This window comes from Contarinia nasturtii, unplaced genomic scaffold, assembly GCF_009176525.2.
Source record: "Contarinia nasturtii isolate CC-2019 unplaced genomic scaffold, AAFC_CNas_1.1 Cnas_scaffold_1964, whole genome shotgun sequence".
NCBI lineage: Eukaryota > Metazoa > Arthropoda > Insecta > Diptera > Cecidomyiidae > Contarinia > Contarinia nasturtii.
In genome coordinates this window covers 822,493-844,157 of record NW_022199294.1, presented here as the reverse complement: position 1 = coordinate 844,157, position 21,665 = coordinate 822,493, and the positions used below count along the sequence as shown (strand labels likewise).

Below are 21,665 nucleotides of genomic sequence, written 5' to 3'. Positions count from 1 at the left end.
TGAATACAAAGTATTTTCATTATAACATTTTTTATAGTATAAAATGAGTTTTCATTAGCAATCAATGATTGTATTGTTCTATCTAACAAATCAAATTGGAATATCATAATGGAATAAGGCAAATGTTTTTTTTGTTGTTGTTGTTTCGTTGTTGGTGCTGTTCAATGGCTGTTGTTGCTATGTCGTCAACAAGCAAATTCAAATTGCATTCTATTGTGAATGTGTGTTTTGTTAGTGGTCTCAGCACCATGCGGTGTACATTGTCGACTTCAACAGATATAAATGACATTTATTCGAGTGCCTGAAACATGCAAACTGCATATAATATTTTACCCAAATCTAGGTTGCATTTGAAACACAAAATAGAAAATGAACTGAAAAAAAATGCCACACCACCGTTAACAAATGCACGAAGCATTTGGAAAATCGAATAGAAAAACACGTTTCACGAACAGCGACCATTTCCTGAATGTTTGCTGCTGATTATCGATCTAGCTAAATAATAATATATTTATAAATTATGTAAAATAAATATGAGTATTGTGTTTCGATCGGCATAATACACAAAATGCCAACAATTTATGAGGAAGAATGGGAAGGCAAGTGGAATAAAAATTGCTCCCCTTATGTATATATACAACAACGGTAATTTTATAGCTATCTGAAAATTGGATCGCTTTTCAAGAGAGTAAACCTAATTACAAATGTTCAGCACGCGCGATTATTCTTTCAATTTACATTTAAATTTTGCAATTACATGCACACGCATGCAATTGCATGTGTTGTTGTCGTTGAAGTTGTCATTAGTTCTATGGCAATGATATTTACGTGTGGATACCAATATATGTCTATGTATAAACGGGTTTGCATAATAATTTTTCCAAATATTTGGTGAGTATTTGCATTTGCACTGCTAAAATTCCCAGCTGTTCAACCATTTCAATTTGAACATTGTTGAATTTGCTTCATTAGCTATTGGACCGGTCATTCCATATGCTAACGGTGAGAATAGCATAAAACTGTACGCCAATAATCCCAATGTGGTGCCGAGCACGGCTTGCTGCATCCATTTCGGCAAACGCTGAATCAAATAATACACCATCGGTCCTGAAAATCATGATTTTGTCATTAATGTTTATCTCTGTGTTTCTCTCTATCTCTATCGCATTTCAACGCTATTCGAAACTCTCTATCTATCTCTATCTCTCTTTCTCTCGTTTTCGTTTTCTCTTTCCCAAAGAGAGAAAGGGAATGAGTGAAAATGCATCTCATTTGTTAAAATGTAGGTATGCTTGTACGCGATATGTTTGGGTAAGCTTCATTACGAAATACACATTTTCATCGTTTGACCTGGCCAAATGTTTACTATGGTGGGAATTGTAAAACATTTTTTTTCGTTAGTTTTTTTTTGATTTATATCGTACCAAAACCGGACCATAAAATGCAACGGAAGGAAATACGAGCGCGTTAGGTCAACAGGAGATTTTCCATGTTTCGAAATTCAATTTGAAAAATTTTCAATTTTTATTTTTATTATTTGGCAGTTTTTGAATGGCCAACTGTCGCCTGAATCAAGTAATAAATCGATGGTCCATACGAGAAAAAAGAGCACATCATTGGCAATGGGAATGAAACCGTTTCCAAACTTCGAATAAACAGCCAGAGAAAAAAAAAACAAAATGACTCTAAAATTCACTTTCTTCGATCGACCACACACGTTTCGAATTTCATTGAAATGAGGGTTGAGAATGGTGAATCGTAAAATTGTTGTCAAAAGTAATGAAAATATCGCATAAATTTTAATCTGATTCAAAATGAACGTTTGCCTGGTCATTTTCATTGTGATGAATTCAGTGTTACTGGAATATCGTATAATATTGAACCACAATAAAAGTGTTTAAACGATGCTCGTTTTGCCCATAAAAACCAATGATTACTTGTTATCAAAGTGCTACAAAAGCACAAAAATGATATAGCTGTTCGGTTGTTGTTCTGTTGCTTTTCCACAAAAGAACAAAGCATATTATAGCTTATTTTTCTTTCATTCGACCGGTGATACGACCAACATCATCATTACCACAGTTGCTGTTATGTTCATAGTCGGGGCTCGTATTCACTTGAATGAGAAGTGGCGCACACAGTTTCACACGAAAAACGAACGAAGGGAAAATAACACGTAAAACATTTAGCATTAGATAACAAGTTACGACATATCATAATATTTCGTCAGTTCAGCAACATTCGCACGCACCGCAAATATGCATGATTACATTACGGTAGTCGGAAATTTCCCTCATTTCATTTTCATATTTATTTATATATATTATTTTTTTGCTGCTTTCGTTTTGTTTCCCATGACGTTCGTCAATTATTTCGTTTATGCTCTTGTGAATTTATTTATATATGAATGTCTTGAGCACAAGCGGAGAATGAATGTGGCGTATGAGAGTTTGGTGCGATTCAGCACCTTTACCTTTCATCAAGTGAGCCGATATTTTTAGTGTTCGTGTTGTGCATATTAAAAAGGGAAAGAGCAACGCAAAAAACGACATATCAAACAACAAGTCCAAAGCCGCAAGGCTGCGAGTAAAGAGCAAAACAGCAACAGAAGAAAACTTAAAGCCCAAACGAACATTGTGGCTTTTTCACCAACTACTTAATATTAATAACAATAAATTAATACACAACACGACATGAAAAATACATATATAAATTGTACGAAGCGAAGAAATTTTGTGCACAAGCTATGTGCACGATAGACAACAACAACAAACCAAGTGACTTAAACTCGAGCTGGAAAAAAAGTGAAAAAAAGACACGACGACAACAAAATCCGGTAAAGTTAACACAAACTGTCAGTGGTTTGAGACATGAACGAACGGGGCATCATGTCGATGGCTTTCGTTTTTGTTTGCCTTTTTCTAGGTGTAGGATTTTGTTGAACATTTTCTTAGCAGTCGATTCAGTCTTCAGTCTATGTGCGTGTTTAAGCATCAACCGAATTTTTTTTTATTTATCTTTGAATGAAGACGATGCTATTTGTCTTCTGCCATAATAAAAAATGAATGAAAATCAAATAGTTAGCATAGGTACGCACATTTGCACGTGCAAAATGCGATGGCGCATTGTTGTGACTGTGTGTCACATCAAATTTATATTAAAACCCATAAATAACATCGACAATTTTTTTTGTTGCGAAGAAGCATCAACCGGTGATAAGAAATCCTTGCTACTTTCAACATTTACGATCTATATATATATTTTCTTTAATATGGTATTTTTCGTGAGCACAAGTATATTGCTCGCCCTTTTTTTCTCTGGTTAAATTTGACGTTTTTACACACATTTGAGCAGAAAACATAAAATATGTATCATCGAAAATGGGAACTAGCAATTGTAGCGTGCAAGCGAACACATTAAGAAAATTGAAGTTAAATCACAGATTCTCACGCAGAGAGTCGAGAGGCAGTATTCGATACTTTCAATTTCCTCTTTTGCTAATTTGAAACAATTTTCATAACTCTTTTACAAAGTGAAAATTTGAAAAGAAAATTTGCATTACACCGCACGTAGTTTCATGGTGATTAACTTTAAGAGATGCGAGATATCGAGAGAAAGAGTGATTTTATTCTTTGGTGTATATTGATTAAAATCTAGTTTGCGTTACCTGTTAGCATTGAGTTGAATATCAGAGCTGGAAAATAGTGATGAAAGTATAGAACTCGACCCATACCTGTAATGATGTACTAGATTAGTATACAATAGACGTGACAGTCTTTTTACAATAAGATTACCCCAAAATGGAACATAGTGCAGCAACCACCCAATGAATAGCCATCCTCCAGCTCTCAATGATTTCCCCGTATATTCTGAAAACGAATGGTTAAACTCATTAAAATCATCTTTATTGCACTGTGAACGAACGAAGATGGCAAATGAACGTGAACGAAACGGTTATAACAAATGCGAAAGAGAGCGAGAGCACATCAACATCAGCATTACCGTAGATAACGAAGATTTAAAAAAAATTGAGCACTTTCTTGGCGTCATGGAATTGCTGCAAATGTTGATGGCCGAATACTGTGTGCGCTCGTTGCATCTAAGCTTCCATTGAGATAAGCTTAATGTGTCTGAAATGACCCGCTTTCAATTTTTTACACATTCATTTCGGTCAGAAGTCAGTGTGAAGAAAAAAGTCGACTATCAAGTGTCCGAACTGTTGAAACTCAACGACGACATCATGGAACCGATTCTTTCAACTTTTATAAACATTTGGCCCATTTGGCAAACCATTCGCTGTTTTGTTTTATCTCTTTTCATCTAACACATTTTGTTTTAAATGAAACAAAAAACATACTCTCGCTCCGTATTTTTTTCTTTCTGGCTTAATACCTCTTCTAAGTTCTAATGCGCGAAAATTAGTCGTTAAAAATTCAAACCGGATTGTGGAACTTATCATTAATTTACAATCTTTTGAGTATCAGCTTAAAATGATGTTAAGGTGCAATTTTTCATTGTCAAACAAGCTCGTGTACGTACAATGTGCACGCAAAACATTCAATGCTTGGAGAAAATGATACAGACACACCAATCTATCTAATTTTCTTTGAAATTCAGGAATTCCTGCCTTGACACATTGACAACGATAAAATTATCAGCATTCACAATAGCATCAACAGCGAGCACAGAATGGTTTTCCGCATGTCATTGAATGTGTATCAGTTGGTTGGAAATTTAAAATAGACAAGACGTGAATCATTCGTTTTCCTTTGGCTTTGTTGCTGTAATTTTCTTTTCGTTGTTCGCTCTTCTTGCAATTTAAGTCGATTCAAAATAGGACGATGAAATTAGAAGAGAGAAAAGTATCGATCGCGTAGCGGCTGAAGAGCATATGATGATGTGTGTTGTAGATGAGCCGTACATAAGGCTTTTGTTTGGCGTTCGATGTGAACGAAAATGATAAAGCCAAATGGGATGTAATAAATTCAATCATTTATTATTGAATGATAAGAGATGAGCTTTCAGCTCACGCATATACCATGTTGTTAGATTAAACGTATAGATAAGCATGTACTTGATTTTTTTTCATCGTCTTTTGCTTTAGTCATTGCGAACGGAAGCAGCGCATCAATCGAAAAACACAAAGCCTCGGAAAATGGTTTGTGTTTCCACCGATGATACTGATTCATCTTCTTAAATTTTATAAACTTGAATTTTTAAACGCGAATTTCCTTTGGTTGTTTAGCGTTTTTTGTGCTTCACCGTACAGCAAAAAAAAACGCGAGCGTCTGTCTTCTTTTTCTTGCTCGGTTTTTTGCTCATTTTGGCATTCTGTTTTCAGTCTTTTTCGCACTGACACACACTTTGTGAATTTGTTTTCGCAGCTGTTTTTCATTTAGCATACGATTTTTTTACATCTCATTCTTTCTTCTCGCGCACAAGCGGTTTTGTATATGTGTGTGTGCGTATATTTTGCTGTAAATTTCAATTTCATGCGAGTGTCAAGAGAATTTATGTGAAAAATTCGCAGCTGAAACAAAATTTTTATTGGCATATTAACGTATAACGTCCTTCTAGCTTAGAAGATAGATTTTTTTTCACCGCCTACATCATTTTCACGCGCGAGGTTTTTTCACACTTTTTCATACGCTTCGATGGATGCTTCTGTTTTATTCAGTTTTTTCCTCTCCATTTCGTTCCCTCTTGCACTTGCCATCATTCCGAATGCCATTTTTCTTCGTTCTCTTCTCCATCATTTTTTTTTCTATCTCTCTATCTACTGTTTTCTGTTACTTTACCATTATTCTCCAAATTATTTTCGTAGCCACGTTGCTGTTTAATGGCCGACACACAAAATACCAGCAAAAATATGACCAAAAATACCAAATTGCTCCACCAGATAATAGGATTGCCAAGCAAGTAGATACGGTAAGCGCTGCCAGAGAAGAATTGACCCTGTTTTCGATGAAACGAAAGTGAAAAAAAAAAAAATGTTTTGAGACTTTTTTTTCCTCCTGTGAGATCCGTTATAATGTGTATTTGAAATGAGAAATGAGCGAGAGAGCATACATTTTCCGTTTAAAAAAACCTTGATGAAAATGTAAATGACCTTCAACCGTCCGTTGTGATTTTGCATTGCGGATGCAACAAACACATGCATATTTCATGTGAATTTGGTCAACATAAAATAGACTTACCCGATAATTAATAGGCCACTGCCATGGCCTTGATGTAACTTCTCCTTCTTTTGGCTTCAAACCGGCGTTTCCTTGAAACATTACAGCATGCGATTCCATAAATCTGGCAAAGAATCCTGGCGCATAAACGCGAAAGCTCACGTTTGGCACTGTGTAATGAAAATGTAACATAACAACAAATAAAAACCACATCAGCATCAAGCATATTGCGCGCGACGTACACAAACAACTACAGTTTTCAATCTTTTATGATTTTGGCATTATTATCATTTAAAATCTAGGTTAATAGACGCAACAGTATGGAAGGGGTTGCAAAAACGGTAGAAAATACCCAATTCGAAGTAAAAAAAGTTTCTTTTGTTGATTTTTCGGAATTGAATCCATCAATGCAAAGAGTGATTGCAATTGCATTTCATCAAGTTTGCATTTATTTGATGCATTTTCATAAAATCAAACAAATCATAGGTGGAGTTTTGCTTTCGCATACGAAACATTCGATTTAATGCGAAACAATTTCAAGTGCTTTTCATTTCAATTGAGAGCAATGATTTTCCATCAATCAAAATGATATTTTTCTGGCTTTACACCTATTAATCATGTGGATGCACTTGATTGAATGACTGCGTTGTATACTATTCAAATCAATAGACTTTTATGAGGTAAAAGCTTTTTTTTCTTCAAAATTCAAATAAATGAAACGAAAATAGAAAAAGAGATACCAGTTCACCAATGGCATAACATTCAATTTGTGGATACATTGGAAAATATGGCAGAGGCTAGGGGCTTTTATCTTCAAATGTATACGATTTAAACTCTAAATAGTGAACTATATTGCAAAATAATCTGTAATACGCGCAAATAAATGTGCATAACTGCATATATTTGGTGTATATTTCGTATATATTTCGTCTATGGCATGTTTTTTTGTTCTCTTTTGTGCGGATCTTCTTCGATTCTGTGTAGCAATACTGTGTGTGTGTGTACACTGAAGTTTGAAATACATCTTATTCACTGGTATAGGCGAGAAATTTTAATCGTATATATGATGAATAGGACGTGAATATTGTGTATAAATTTGTATGAACGAATGATGAAAGCCCCTAGGGCAGAGGGAATCGTATTTGCATTTGATAAATAAAATCGAATGTTCCGGAAGGAATTTGTTCGGGTGTAATGAAGCTTAAAACATAAATTCCACAATCCACAGCATTGTTTGATTCCGATTTGGACTGGCATATATGTCTTCTTTATGTTTAAGTTTGCATGTATGCATATGCTCCTAGTTTTAACAAGGCGATAGTCTGTTACATGCACATTGCCAATTAAAATCGTTGCATTTAACATGATTTTTGAATAGGTTGACAAATTCATAATTTTGAAATGAATTTTGAATATTCTATATTCAATTTTACACAGTAACCAAATTTGGCCACAAACATAGAAGCAAATTGAAAATTTAATGTTCATTCATAATATAAATTTCAAACACAGTCGTACATTGAATAATGAGCGTATGTTAACCATTTGAAATACAAAAGGGCATCAAAAGCCCATACTCAATCGAAAAACACAGTCTTGTTTCGCTCTTCTTTTCTTCTCGAGTCAAAATGTTCAAACTTTCTGTTTTTGATGAAAACTCTTCGTCGGTCATCAAATTTGATCCGAGTGGAACCAAAAAATTCCTTTCAACAAGGTTTGACGAAAAAATTCTTTGGAGTTGCTAGTGTTTTTTTATGGGCGGATAGACCTCGTCATATTCGAGACCGCACTCATTTTTATTTTCGAATTCAAACCAATTTCCCATTTTGAGTTATATTTTATAGATGAACTCTATCATTGAACATTCAGCCATCGGTTTATTAGTAACATACCTTTTTCATAGCTCTCAGTTGAGGGTTAAATGCTTTTAAAATTATTTGAATTCATTCGATGAAAAATCAGAACCTTTTAAATCTGTTATTCAACATATTAGTTTTAGTCTGCTGTATCTATTTTATGAATTATTCCACATGAAAAAATCAAAATCAAACCGCCGTTTTCAATATTCATGCTCTCGTTTATACTCATTATTAATACATATGAATGATTTATGTATTCCCTGTGGTTGAATTCCATTTATCATAAAAAATCATCGATTTTCTTCGATCCATTTAGTTTGTTGGGAGCATTTCAACTTGAATGCGGCTAAAATCAATATTATGTGATTTGAACTGGTTTTCAAGAAATGAAATGTGTTTAGACAGGCAGAAGTACCATCAACTTTAATTTAAAATGTAAACATGAATAACATACAAAATAAAATCGTATCCAAATCGAAATGTACCGAGTTAATACAGTTTTCATTGGATTTAACGTGGAGTTATTGCATGCGCTGAGAAGAACTGAAATCAAATGGAGAAAAAATAATTCGAAATGCCATCAAACAAAAACGCCAATAACATTATTTGATTTCCATCGTTCGGTTCTTCGTTGACATTCGCATGTTTCAAACTGTTTAACTCTATTTTGTGTTCAATCATTGACGGAATCGAAAGGTACTTTTTCGCATTAGGATCGAACAATTTTCATCGATTGAAGTAAACAGACTGTTTACATTTTCATCAACATTTCAACAAAGCAAATCGTTCGATCCTAATGTGCGCATCATTTCGATTACTTTTTCTTACTTGTTTATTTGCTCTTGTATCCGATCCGCACACGTACAATTGAGCGGGTACGATGACATATTGACTTATACTTATATATACACGTAGACAATCCATCTGAACGAGAGACTACATTAGAATATCAGCAATCAATTGTTCATCGTTGGATTGAAGTTCAATTCAGAATACAACTTACACAGAGTGCAAATACCGTACATATTTATAGACAAGTTTCTCTTTCTTTCTTTTTCATTCGACAGTATTAACATTTCGTTTTGTGCCTAGCTTATTCATTTCCCCTGACGCACCGACAAACGAAATCCGGTGATGATTCCGAAATGATAATAGAAGCTGAGGTGAACGTATTTTTTTCGTTCTTTAAAACGGAGTAAATGGGAAAGAAGAGAACCGTTGTCGAAAGATCGTTGTTGTTGATTTTATTGTTCACAACGGTGGAATAAGAAATGAAAGCGTACGTTCAATACGTCAAGTTAAAAGTAGAAAACAGAATTTATACGTACAAGTAAAAACCACATCGAATCGTGCATTTTGAAGCAAGTCGATCGAACGATTCCATCCAAATAAAATATAACCGAACACAAAGTGATGCTGAATTGACAACGGCAAAAATGCAAATTGAATTAGAATGAAATGTGAACGGAGCAGAATTGTGGTAATTCAATGGAAACAGCAGAGGAATGAAAAGAGAAGCGCCGGAAAGAAGAAGAAAAAAGAATCGTTGCTTACCAGATAGCTTTATTTATTGTGCGATTTCATATCATCGCCAATGAATAGTGCGCGCAGTGAAAAGAATGAAAATTGTTCGCGAAAATATGTTTTGTCATTGGGTGAGAGAGATAGCAGAGCGCCTCGAAACTCAATGATGGTGTGCACACAATGGGCCACTGACAAACCTGACGAAAACCAATCATTGAAAGCATTGACACTGAAAATCGAAAATAAGAACTGATAAATTCACAATATTTTCCACTTCCTGTATCTAAAAGCTTCGCAAGCATTTATCTTTCGATGCTCAACACCAACAACAACAACAACGATGACACTTTCGACGAATTCAAACACTTTTCCAGATAAGAAGAAAAACAACATTTATTTCCTGCTTCGTTCTCTTCTTCTCTTGTCATACTTTTTCGTCGATACTTTTTTTGCCCTCATACTCGATGGTGTTTTTCGCTTCGGCTTTATGTTCATGATTATGCTGACGTTTCTTGTAACTTTATTTCATTCTGTTTTTTTTTTCTTCATACGAATTTCAACACTTCTTTATTTGGCCTTTTTTATGTTTATCTTGCAAAGTGTATTTACAATTTGGTGCGTTTCACAGGAATTCGTTGATTAGGACGATTCAGACGATGACACCTTTTTTTATGTATATCGTTATATCACTTACTTTCAAGCGATTGCCATTTTTCTCATTTTAACCCCTTTTTTATGTTGTCGGGTGTCAATGGGCGAATTGAGAGAACCCAATGAAATTACGTCGAACGTTTATTACGTTATTCAAGCGAACGTTTTGCACAACAATCTCAATTGGCTTTTTGGGAATATGTTGCAAACATTTTTGCTCGCCAACCATATCCGAATCCAACGGCAGTGTAAATAGACGCCAGAGATATGCTTGCGTGAGCTAACGACACATTTTTTTCAACACCATTCTATTTAATGGATCGTGTGGCTTCTTTTCATATTCAACTACTTTACCCGTATACACGATGATGTCATTGTATGCGTTGACATTTGAACAGAAGAATAGCTTTGGCAGCAGCAACAAGATTATCGAATCATGACTAAAATGTTTCATAATTTCAGTGTTTTCTTTTCATTTATTTGCCACCGTTGTCATCGTTTACCACAGAAAATATAGAACGATTGTGTGTTCGTGTGAATCAAACGACATTGGAAATTGTCGAAATGGGACGAATAAATTGAATCGTGCTTTTGCTAGCCCATTCATTTGGTTCATCAGCTACATCACAGCCGAACATCGGACACAACATAATGTCTTTGCCATTATGAATTCCATCGCCATAGAAAACTTTTCAAAACAATTTTATCAACAATGCCACTGTTAAGCAACTCACTTGAGAGCAAATTATTTAACATTGTAAATTACCTCTGATAAGACAAATTAGTAGCTGTTGACCTTTTTGTTTTGCGAAACTCTCGCTTTCAACTCTCAAATATACACCGAAATGTGTTGAACTTTTGCGAAATCACCGTATTATCTTCATAGATAATTCAAATGGGATATTTCAGTTTTTATTCAAGAATATGCTAGCTCTCAAAAGATAATTATTAAAGTGAAATGCAACACTGGTTCTCAACAGCTTTTGAGTCTGACAATTTTACACAGATCACAGCTGACAACTGTCCCATGAGATGAATGGAAATGGAGCCATTTCACTCTCTGATTTTAACATTGTGACCGACATTTCCGAAGTGAATATTTCAAGCTAATAAATATAGAAATCGCATTTCTACAACGTTTTACACGGTTTTGGACTTTTTGGTATCGAATAGATAAGCTGAATTTGTTGCATGACGGTGTACTAAATGGCTTAAATGATGATAAGCTAAATTCGATCGATTCGATATAGACACATAATGTCGATAAAGGTAAGCCCGCTGAAGAAGCTATTTTCGTCTTTCGTTGTGGAAAATCGATTGAAAAAAAGGCAAGAAGAGACAGACTTTTGTAAAGGTGTTTTCAAAATATTTCATTGTTAGATAATCTGCCAAGTCTGTCGGTCTGTCTATAAGAATTTTTAATATGAAACGGAACGAACGAAAATGGCGAATATATAAAGTAAATAGTCACTTAAAATCACAGGAAACTTGATTACGAAGTCAGATTTTCTCTATAAAAAAATGAATCGGATGAAAAAAAAAAACTGAAAAAGAATTAAAAACACATGTTTTGCGAGAGTATGTCGGATACATGAAATGCAGACATAGCACCGGATGTTATTGAGTCCTTTGAAGCATATTACCGCAGTTTTTGTTCAATCTTTGTTTTTACGACATCATTTTACAGTCTTCATATTCACATGCATTGGCAATATGTGTGTGTGTGTGTCGGGCGCCCGCTTTTCCCTTTATAGTAAAATTCTACTTAATTGAAAACCACTAAAATGTGAGCATGTAAATGAATGAAGCTGCTCATAAACATTTATTCATCATGTTCATATATTCTGAAAATCCCGAAAAATCGTTTTGGTTTGACTTTAGCGAACAGCGTGGAACACAATTTCATTGCATGTTCTCGTTTTTATGCATGAAAATTTCATTAAGCTGAACATATTCGCCATCGCCGTCATTATAAGTGGTAAGTGGTTGTGCCAATGTTGCGTGCGCTTAAGTGTCATACACGTTCAAGAAACATTAAATTAATCATAAAACACTGGAATGATAATTATTGTTCTGTACAAAAGTCAGGCGGATTGTTTGTCAGATTGAATAAGCGGGAGCTCGGAGGGAATGGGGAGGGAAAAAAATGAACGGATATGAATTTAATATGGCATACTCAAATGTGTATAATTTACATTTTATTGACAGAAAGTGTTTCGTTTTCAATATATTCATTTGAATGGGAAGTGTTTGCGAATTTATCGGAATTAAATAGAACAAGTGAGATGTTGTATCGGTGCTCTGCCATGTGCACATATATCTTATTCACCGAAGTGGTTCTTGACTTACTTTGGGGAATATCAAGTGAGGTGTATTTTTGCTCATTGCGATTCGTTGAATAACTTTTTTTCAAAAGCATCGAACTCTTTAACCCCAATCACAAGAGATTACTTTCTGCTTCAGTATCAAAACTGCTTTATTGTGTCATACAGGGCGAGAGAGAGAGAGAAAAGGGATTTCTTTTATTTCGAACGAAAAGTTTTCGGTGAGTTGTAGATTTTCAAGTTTGACATAAACAAAGCAGCTTTCTTATGCCCTAATCATAAGATTTGAAATTAAAAAGATATGTCGTTTCAATTCTTCTTTCGCCTCTGACGTTTGAATAAACAAAATATCTTTCAATTCAATTGAGAGAAACATTGATTAAATACACGAGAAAGTTTTTGTAAATTGACGATTTGCGTTTTTTTGAAAATCCCTCTTTAAATCTTCTTACTTGCAAAGTACACAAAGAGTCAGCGAAAGTGCTTTCATTGCAGCTCAGTCAGTTTTTCCTACTTTTAAAAGTTGAAAGCGCACTGAAAACTACTTTTCAATTAAATATCGCAATGCATTTTAAATAAATAAAATGCCAAATTGCTGTATTATGTGTACTTTCTTCCATTTTTTCCCCTCTCCCTCTCTCTCTCTCTATCTCTCTCTTACTTTCTCTCTCTCTCTCTTACTCTCCTCTCTACCTATCTATCTCATCGTAAATAAATATCGATTTCGTTCAGAGAAAATGCAGAAAATCGAATTCCTCCTATCATGCACATATCTTTGGCATTTCTTCAATGAAGTTATTCGTTTTTTTTTTTGTTGTTATTATTGAAAAGAGCTTTTGTTTGCAATGCGAACAAAAGCAAAAAAGTTTCAACATTTTCCGATAAGTGGAAGTTTTGTTCGTTCTTCATTCATTTAAAATGATCTCATATTTGAGTTCAACGCATTCTTTTCCCCCATTTCATGTTCTTCGAACTTCGAACATATATGCCCCATCTCGTTTCTATTCAAAATCCATATCTATGTAAATATGCAAGAAAATAAAAATACGTTTCGTTTGACTTGAAATTGATGGAAAACTACGTTTGGTAAAACATATATTTCAAATTCAAACATACATTAATATTGAAATAACAATCATTTGAATTCATATATACGATATTGGCGCAACAATAGCACCAACAACAATTCGACTCATTGAAAAAAGCCCGACGATATCAATCGATAAATATGTGTTATCAACACGGTAAAATCAGGTTGCCGACACATTTTCATGCTTTTGCTGTATCGCTGAAAAGTTGGTTGAAGAACAGCCAAAAAATTCCCAAACATTGGTAGAAGCAGCGAGAAAGTATAAGGTTGGCAAAGAGCAAACAAAAATCAATACATATATCATTTCTTTTCTCTTTTCGTCTGTTTGGAAATAAGTTTAATGTTTACACAAGTTGAGAAAACCAGAAAAATAACAATCCGTTTTGTTTTTCCCAATCCTTTTTTCGTTTGCTCTTTTATTTTTATTTGCAAGTTTTATATATCATGATATTGTAAATTTGGCAACAACTATTTGCACTAAAATGCCATTCCTTGCCGCTTAAATAAATATTATATAGAGTTTTTTTGTTGTTAAATTATTTGATTATGAACAGTTTCTTTTTTGGCTCTTTGTTTCGTTGAAGTTCGTTTTTTTTTTCGATTCGTAGATCGCATTCTATGTTGAAACGGTTGTGAAAGTTTATTAAATCGAATGGCAAATATATTTGCCGAAAAACTACCAGTTTTCCAACAATAAATAATTCATAAGTTATGAAGAACATTGTGCAGTGCCAGCATTGCATATCTGCAACGAAGCGTGAATATTTGAGCATCAGCGACCCCGAAATTCGCACTGATGGTCTATAAATTGATTTTGATGTTTGACATAACTTAAACATCGATTGAAGAATTGATGAAATCAAACAATGTGAAGAAATACGTTGTGTGATACAAGATTTGTGTTTTCAACCCATGCGCCGCCCCTCGAAAAAAATTGATTAAGTTTCAAACATGATTTCAAGTTATTTCTCATGCGATTAGTTTGATTCATTGTGGTTTCAAATCTTGATGTTCAGCGACCAAAAATCGCTTAAACTCACTTTAAAATGCTAAATGATGATGCGATTCGTCGTGGTAATCGAGTCGAAAACTTTCCAGCTTACGTAAAGTGATACGAGAGCGAACGGAGAAAAATAATCGATTCAAGTGGAAAAGTGCTCGACTAGCAATAAATGTAATAACTTAAACTCCATTAATAATTGATTTAAAAAATGAATGGAAATTTTTTGGCTGCGTGTTTGTGTACGCGTACTTAACAAGAATGAGCGAACATTGAATGGATAAAATGTATAGTAAAATGCAGAAGAATCTACTTACATTTATCAAAAGTGTTATCCTCGACATTCCAAAATGCATTCGGATCGCGTATATTTGGATTGCACGAAACTTCTTGCTGTTCATAACCCCATTTTGGTAATTGTTTTCCGCTCGTTGTAAGCGCACAATTTTGTAAATAATGTACGATTAGCAATTTACTGGTTACGGTTAAAACTGGTTCGTTTTCACGACCACCAACGATCATAATTTTCCAAATGTCATTCGCATCGCCGATGCCGTTCTATGTTATTATTATTGTTGTTGTTTGTGTTGTTGTCATCGTTGCCATTGCATCATTGCCGTTGTTGTTGTTATTGTTCAAAAATCCGATTAATGTTTGAAGTCGTTTGTGTTCGGTCCGGTCGAGCGAGGTGAAGAAGAGATGCCACCCCACCATCCACATTCATACCGAACATACAGGATATTACATAAATTTGCAGTCAAATCATAAATCATTCAACGCCACGTACCGATGTTTCAAAATCATTTTGAGGTTTTTCATTGTTCGGCGACGGTTAAATGTGCGGTGAGCACATGAAAAGTTTAGATTTCATCATCGTTGTCGTCGTCGTCGTTTGTTGAATTGAAGTGACGAAGAAGCGCCCGTTCAGCAACATTAACATCAGTTGTCAGAGAAATGCACGGAATCGAGAATCCATTTTATTGTATGGAAATCAAGCATTGGGATAGAGAAAAAAAAGAAACACAAGATAGTGCAGTGAATTGGTGTGGAAAAAGCTGTAATTTCGAATTCTATATTTATATATGTGTATGTGTATGTGTGTGTGAACGTGCGTTTTTCATCCGGATTCCGTCGTGTTGGATTGAAAATTGCTTCTATTATTAAATTCCGGAAGCGGTACAATAAAATTAAGATAAATTAATCATTTGGCAAATTGAAATGCAGATTTTGGCATTGTGTGACGTTTTTCATCCGCTCTCGCGTGTTTTTTTTTTTGGTACACACACATTGGATTCAGGTCAAATGAGATGACGAAGCGAACCATTTTCATGGAGTGAATTGTAGCAAAATGTATAGATTTTAAATTCGAATACATACAATCCACGCTCTATTGGTTTGATCACACCGACATATTTTTGCCGAGTTTTTAGTGTCAATGGAGAAAAAAAATGCGATGCAAAACCGAGAGAGAAAAAGTTGACGATGTAAAAAATATCTATTGAAATTCGTTTGGATGGAAAAGTTTTTTTTTCAGCTTATTATTGGTTTGCTACTTGAATGAACATCTATTTGATGTGAATGAAGGCAATTTGAGTGAACGGAAAAACCGGCGACGTTTTTTTCTTTAACCACTGCTCGATGGTTGCGTGATGAGGGATCAAATGCCCCGGAAATCGATTGGGAAAGAAAAAGTTCATTTTGATCAAATCGGTGGGTAGGTCGCAATTTCATCCGATAAAAAAGTAACTTAATGGTTGAAAGTGGCAATCATATATCTTGTCAAATCGAGGAACGAGAAAAAAAAGAAGATAAACAAAAAAAACACGTTGATGGTGCATCGCAGGTCTCCGCATCAGTATTTAAATGTCGATTTTTCTTTGTCAATTTTAAATGGAAGTGACAGATACAAAACGAAAATTTATCGCACCAATTTCGCATTTGTAATGAATTTGATAATGTTCGGTTGAAGTGTCGTCTGAAAAATGCCATTTTCCATCATAATTTCAAGCCAATGCATTTCGTCCAGGCAACTATATCAAATTTATAATCGCATTTCACTGAATAATCAATGTTTCGAAAGGAAAAATCTATATATGTAACTGATGCCACACAATCATTCGTTACATATTTGGCATTTTTTTCACGTGTCCATTTTCAAATTGTACATCAACACAACGCTTGTTACCACACTGAACTGCGAGTATCTGCCAATTTACGATTCGCCATTTACACCATTTTTCCATCGTGGGTATGTTTGTGTGATGGTTGACTTTGGAGCTTGCCGTTCATCAGACAATTTTTGGCGATTCCGTGAAAATACGCAGTCAAGCCACAAAAACCCAAAATCGATGATGCAAATCATTTGATGTTAAATTAGGTATGCACATCGGATAAAACGTGCAATGTTTTTTACCTTTCGAAATCCCAAATGTGAACTGCCACACACACACATTTAAAAAGAATTGAAGAGAGTGGGATGGGGGGGAAAAGAGTCAAAATGAATAAATTACGATCATTTACCTCTCCATATCCAGTGACTTGATAGTGTTTTTTTGTTAGCGGCGCTTGTTCACGATGCGAATGCAAATTGCGTTTCGTTTGAATGTGCTCCAATCGAATTAGATCGCCATGTTTAACAAGCACTACATCCTTTTCATTCGATTTAATCTCTTCGTTGTATGGTTTTATCAGCCATTTGTTGTTTTCGTCTTTGTGCGTGTACGTCGTTATCTGAGTCGTTCGTGCATTTATGTGATCGAAACGCCAAAAGTGTCGGCAGACAAGTCAAATGTGAAAAGAGGCCAAAATGGTTGTGGCGATGTGATGGGATGAGCGTGAAAAAAATAGAATTAAAGTAGATAAAAGTAAAATTACATTAAAAAGCGACCTAAAGAAAAAGAAAATCCTAGAATTGAATCGAATGGCAAATGAAATATTTGTCTGAAGTTTATTGCTTTTTTGTTCTTTCGCACGTGTTCTACGTGGGATTTCTTTGTCTATATTGTCTGTGATGAAGTGAAACTCTTAAGTGTACAAAGTGCAAATCACAAAAAGATGTTTCACATTTCACAAGGCACAAGAAAAAGCTAAAACTCGCTGAAATTGGATCGCTTCGTTGAATTGCACGGTTTCAACGAAGTGCGAATTCTTAGAAAATTAAAATTTTTGACGGCAGTCAATGACAAGCATATACACGCTTATTTCATTGTTGCCATTCGAAACGAAACAAAAAAATAAATTTAGACATTTTTGAATTTTTACCTGTTGTTGCCGAGAGCCAGCTCCTTTTGGGTAGAGGTGATAATGCGAATGTAAATATCCTCCGCCCGTTTTGTAATTTTTCAATGTTAAAACTGCACCGTACGCCAGTTGCCTTGGCATTGTTGCGTTATGCAAAGAATTTCCAATTAGTTGTGATTGAAATGCTGAGCTATAGAAGCCATCACCGTTACCGCTGTGATTTAGCACCTCCAAATGAACGTAGAAAAAGCACATATACAAAATGATTGGCCATACGATGAGTGTCACGGCGCGGCCAACAAATTGTTTCGCTATTTCAACCTGTACGTTTCCATGGGAAAAAGTTGAATTAACTTTTACGCGAACTCAAACAGTTGCAAAAAAAAAAGAATAAAATGTACGAAAAAGATGAGCAACAAAAAAAATCACGAACATCCTTCAAATTTAATTTATTTCCCGGATTCGCATTTTTTTCTGTTTCCGAAAGGTATTTCAAATTGAAATGGAAACAAGCCATTTTACGACAGTTGATGGCAAAATGTTAAATATTTTGTCATGGGAATTCAAATTAAATTCAACTTGATTTTTCGGTCAACAATGTGTGGCCGTGCATGTAAATTCGCCAATTTTGGTATGACACCACACGTGTCACCCTTTGTAAAACGATGCAGAAAGAAAAATAAAAAATAAAAAAATTAAATTACTCACAACTGGTTTGGTTAAATCGCCTAATTCAATCCACAAATCATTGATTGTATGTATACCGACCAATAAAATCACGAACAGACCAACAAATTTAACGCTGATGGTACAGGCGATCATGGTGCCAGTGAACAAAAGCCAAATCCACCATTTAAATGTAAATGTTTGACGATTATGTGTTGCTTTCGACACTTTAACCATGCCCATAATGGATGCCGTCATAAAACACAGCAAAATCGGATCCAATAAAATATATTGATTTAAAGTCACCATTCCAACATCAAACAGCACGTAGCAGCTTGAAATAAGTGCTCCAACATCCGATTCAATGAGGTCGAACACGGTCACATGCACCATTGGTACGATTAAGGCGCCCAATGCGGTACAAAACTGAAATATGTATAATATTATATTAAATCACGTCAGAGAAATTGTTAGAATATTGCACGCAGTTTGAATCGAACGGCTTCGAAATTAATTAGTTTTCTCATCGTAGTCGTTGTTTTTTTGCTCTCTTTTACATGCTCGTTTAAATCTATTTGTTTGTTCACCAAGCATGGTTAAATTTGCGCGCAGGCAGAAAATCGTTAAAATAAGACTAAAAAAATATTTATTTTACGTCACTCTTAGTTTGCAGTTTGAATTGAAAGCGAAATGCACGAGTTGAACAGGAAAAAAAATTCAATTAAAATCAGACAAACACACAAAATAGCAATTAAGAACATCAAACATTTACCAGTCTCATTCCTTCGTAAGCAGTCCCATTATATTTATCTCCAGGTTTTTCGAACGGATACGTTCCATTGTAGCCACTCATTACACCAGATAACGCTATCAACATCTAAAATAGAGTGCAAACGAAAAAAAGTTGTATATGTCCGTCATAAACATCAGAACCAAAGAAATAAGTTGTTTTGTATGTATGTGTAGAAAATGTGCGAGACATCTACTTCGCTGCACTTAATGAAAATGATGTTGTTTGGAATTTTCGTCGAAATAACGGACATTTAATGTGCGTTGAGCGTTGATCGCGCTGTTTTTTTGTTTGTTGATTTACTTCGCTAAAATAATGTACAACACACACACACCTTTCCCAAAGGTGGATGCACGTCAAAGAAGAACGTTCGGTTTATATACCAACTTCCCATTTTGCCGAAATGTGTCTCGTCCCAACTGCCAACAGCCAAGCATAATTCCGAAAATAGAAAGAAAATAAGAAAATTGCAATGAGAAGAAAACAAAATCATTTTCATTAACCTCGTTTTTATCTCTCTGTGTCTCACTCGAATAAAGCATGATATTCATTCGAAAGGCTGCCATTCATTTGATTCATGTGAATGTATTTATTGAAAAATCTTTTGCAATATTTGAATAAATCAGATTTTATCAAAGATTAAAGGATATCTCCGACTTATTCAAATTGCTTTCGGAATCATTTTTCGATTGAAATTTACATCTTTCATTCGATAACAACTCACTCGAGACATACCATTCAAATCCCAAAACACTGATTCCTACAAAAAAACATTCCTCTGACTTACCAAACATGATCGGGTTCAGTGACTTTATAAAATCGTGTTGCTAACGTAAGTAGAACGATTCCAAAGAACAGATACCAATCCCTGCATTCATCAAACAAAATCATTTCAATTAATTTCAATGATCACTTCAACGACGAACCAAACTTACATTCCAGCATTATTTTTACTGCCACTATCAGTACAGCTGGCAATATTTTTCTTACTAATTGCTTTTTTTGTCATATTTGAAATACTTTTTTTGATTAGATCAGCAAAATAAGAACATTGTTTTGGTTGTTTTTTAAAAATAAATTTAAATAAATATGTGCTTGAACTTATAAAAAACAAACAAAAAATATACTTCTTGTAAAACACAACTTAATATAAATAGTAAATAAACTATCAACAATTGTCAAATTAAAATGAAACAGAAGAAAGTTATCAAATTGTAAACAAAAAAAGAAATGAAATTCCGACGATATTGCTACGTATGTAGTTTGACACTGAATGTTGAAATTGGGTGATTTGTTATTAATGTGCGTTGTAACTCTTGACACACATGCACTCATACACGTACATTTTCACATATCGCGACGGTTGCCGCTATAAAGCGAGTGCTGTCAAATGTAAAAGAACTATCAAAAGAAAGGTAAAAAAAGCAACAACACTTGTCATTGTGCGAACAGGTAAGAAGTCATCGGCATACATGAGTGAGACCAGTGCACCGCTTACATGATATCAATTTTCCATGACCGAAACATTTGGTGCCTTATTTTTCTGCTTTTTATTGACATTTTTCTTCCAAAATCCTCATCAATATTGTGGATTGCAGACGAATTTGGTAAACAATACCAAAAATCTTCTTCAGTTGTGTTGAGCCACTCTCGAAAATCTCGAATGGGCCATCTATTGATGGTTGTTGAAACTAGTCACTTCAAGTGGAGTACACCTCAAAATCAAACTTCGTCAAATTGGATGGAGTCGCCGAAGAAGCATGTGTGCGACCGTTGCCTAGGAACGTATATCCAGAGTGCAATGTGTTTGTGACGCCGACAATTTTGTTTTCGCACGTGGTACACCATGGACGTGGAAAGTGAAGTAATTAAGTCAATTAACGATGAATTGAACGAAAGGGCCGGCAGCAAAGAAAGCGGTCATAGTGACGATAATGAGTTAATCCTTGAGGATGGAATTGAGTTAACACAAGAAATCGGAAGGATTTCGTTGGAATTTGCTGATGCCGATGCTGAAAAATATAGTGCATATCCAAGTTCATACTACACATTCAGTGCAAAAGAGCGACTACTTTTGATTTTTACGGAAAATTTTCGACGCCAATTCAAGTATACTCACCCAGAACGTAAACCACTTGTATTGGCCATTCCCAATGAATGTGGCATTCAGAAGTTCGTATCGACCACCGTACGACCGACTTCGTTCCTCTTTTATGAGTTCATCGATTGCTGGGATGGGCCAGCACGCTTTGTATCCGACTTCATTGCCTATGAACCTTTGGAAAATCCGTTTGAAATTGTAAGTAAAAAATGAGCATCTTTTTTTTTATTCGGGAAAGATTTTA

The 21,665-nt window shown here is 34.8% G+C and overlaps 2 protein-coding genes across 2 annotated transcripts in view; one reads left to right on the top strand and one right to left on the bottom strand.

The window, feature by feature from the left end:
- Positions 1 to 20,396, bottom strand: LOC116347547 (protein O-mannosyl-transferase 2). Its single transcript, XM_031778167.1, has 13 exons — positions 20,256 to 20,396; positions 20,108 to 20,188; positions 19,655 to 19,739; positions 19,303 to 19,407; positions 18,573 to 18,956; positions 17,886 to 18,185; positions 17,145 to 17,354; positions 14,942 to 15,182; positions 6,198 to 6,346; positions 5,799 to 5,955; positions 3,795 to 3,869; positions 3,668 to 3,733; positions 1 to 1,107 (listed from the first exon to the last, which is right to left on the bottom strand). The coding sequence occupies exons 1-13, from the start codon at positions 20,327 to 20,329 to the stop codon at positions 914 to 916; spliced, it is 2,121 nt and encodes a 706-aa protein (XP_031634027.1). The 5' UTR covers positions 20,330 to 20,396; the 3' UTR covers positions 1 to 913.
- A 770-nt stretch (positions 20,397 to 21,166) lies between these two features.
- Positions 21,167 to 21,665, top strand: part of LOC116347518 (coiled-coil domain-containing protein lobo) — a 93,289-nt gene continuing 92,790 nt past the window's right edge. The window contains exon 1 of the mRNA XM_031778113.1: positions 21,167 to 21,619. Coding sequence (XP_031633973.1) covers positions 21,167 to 21,619 — 453 coding nt within the window. The remainder of the gene's footprint in view (positions 21,620 to 21,665) is intronic.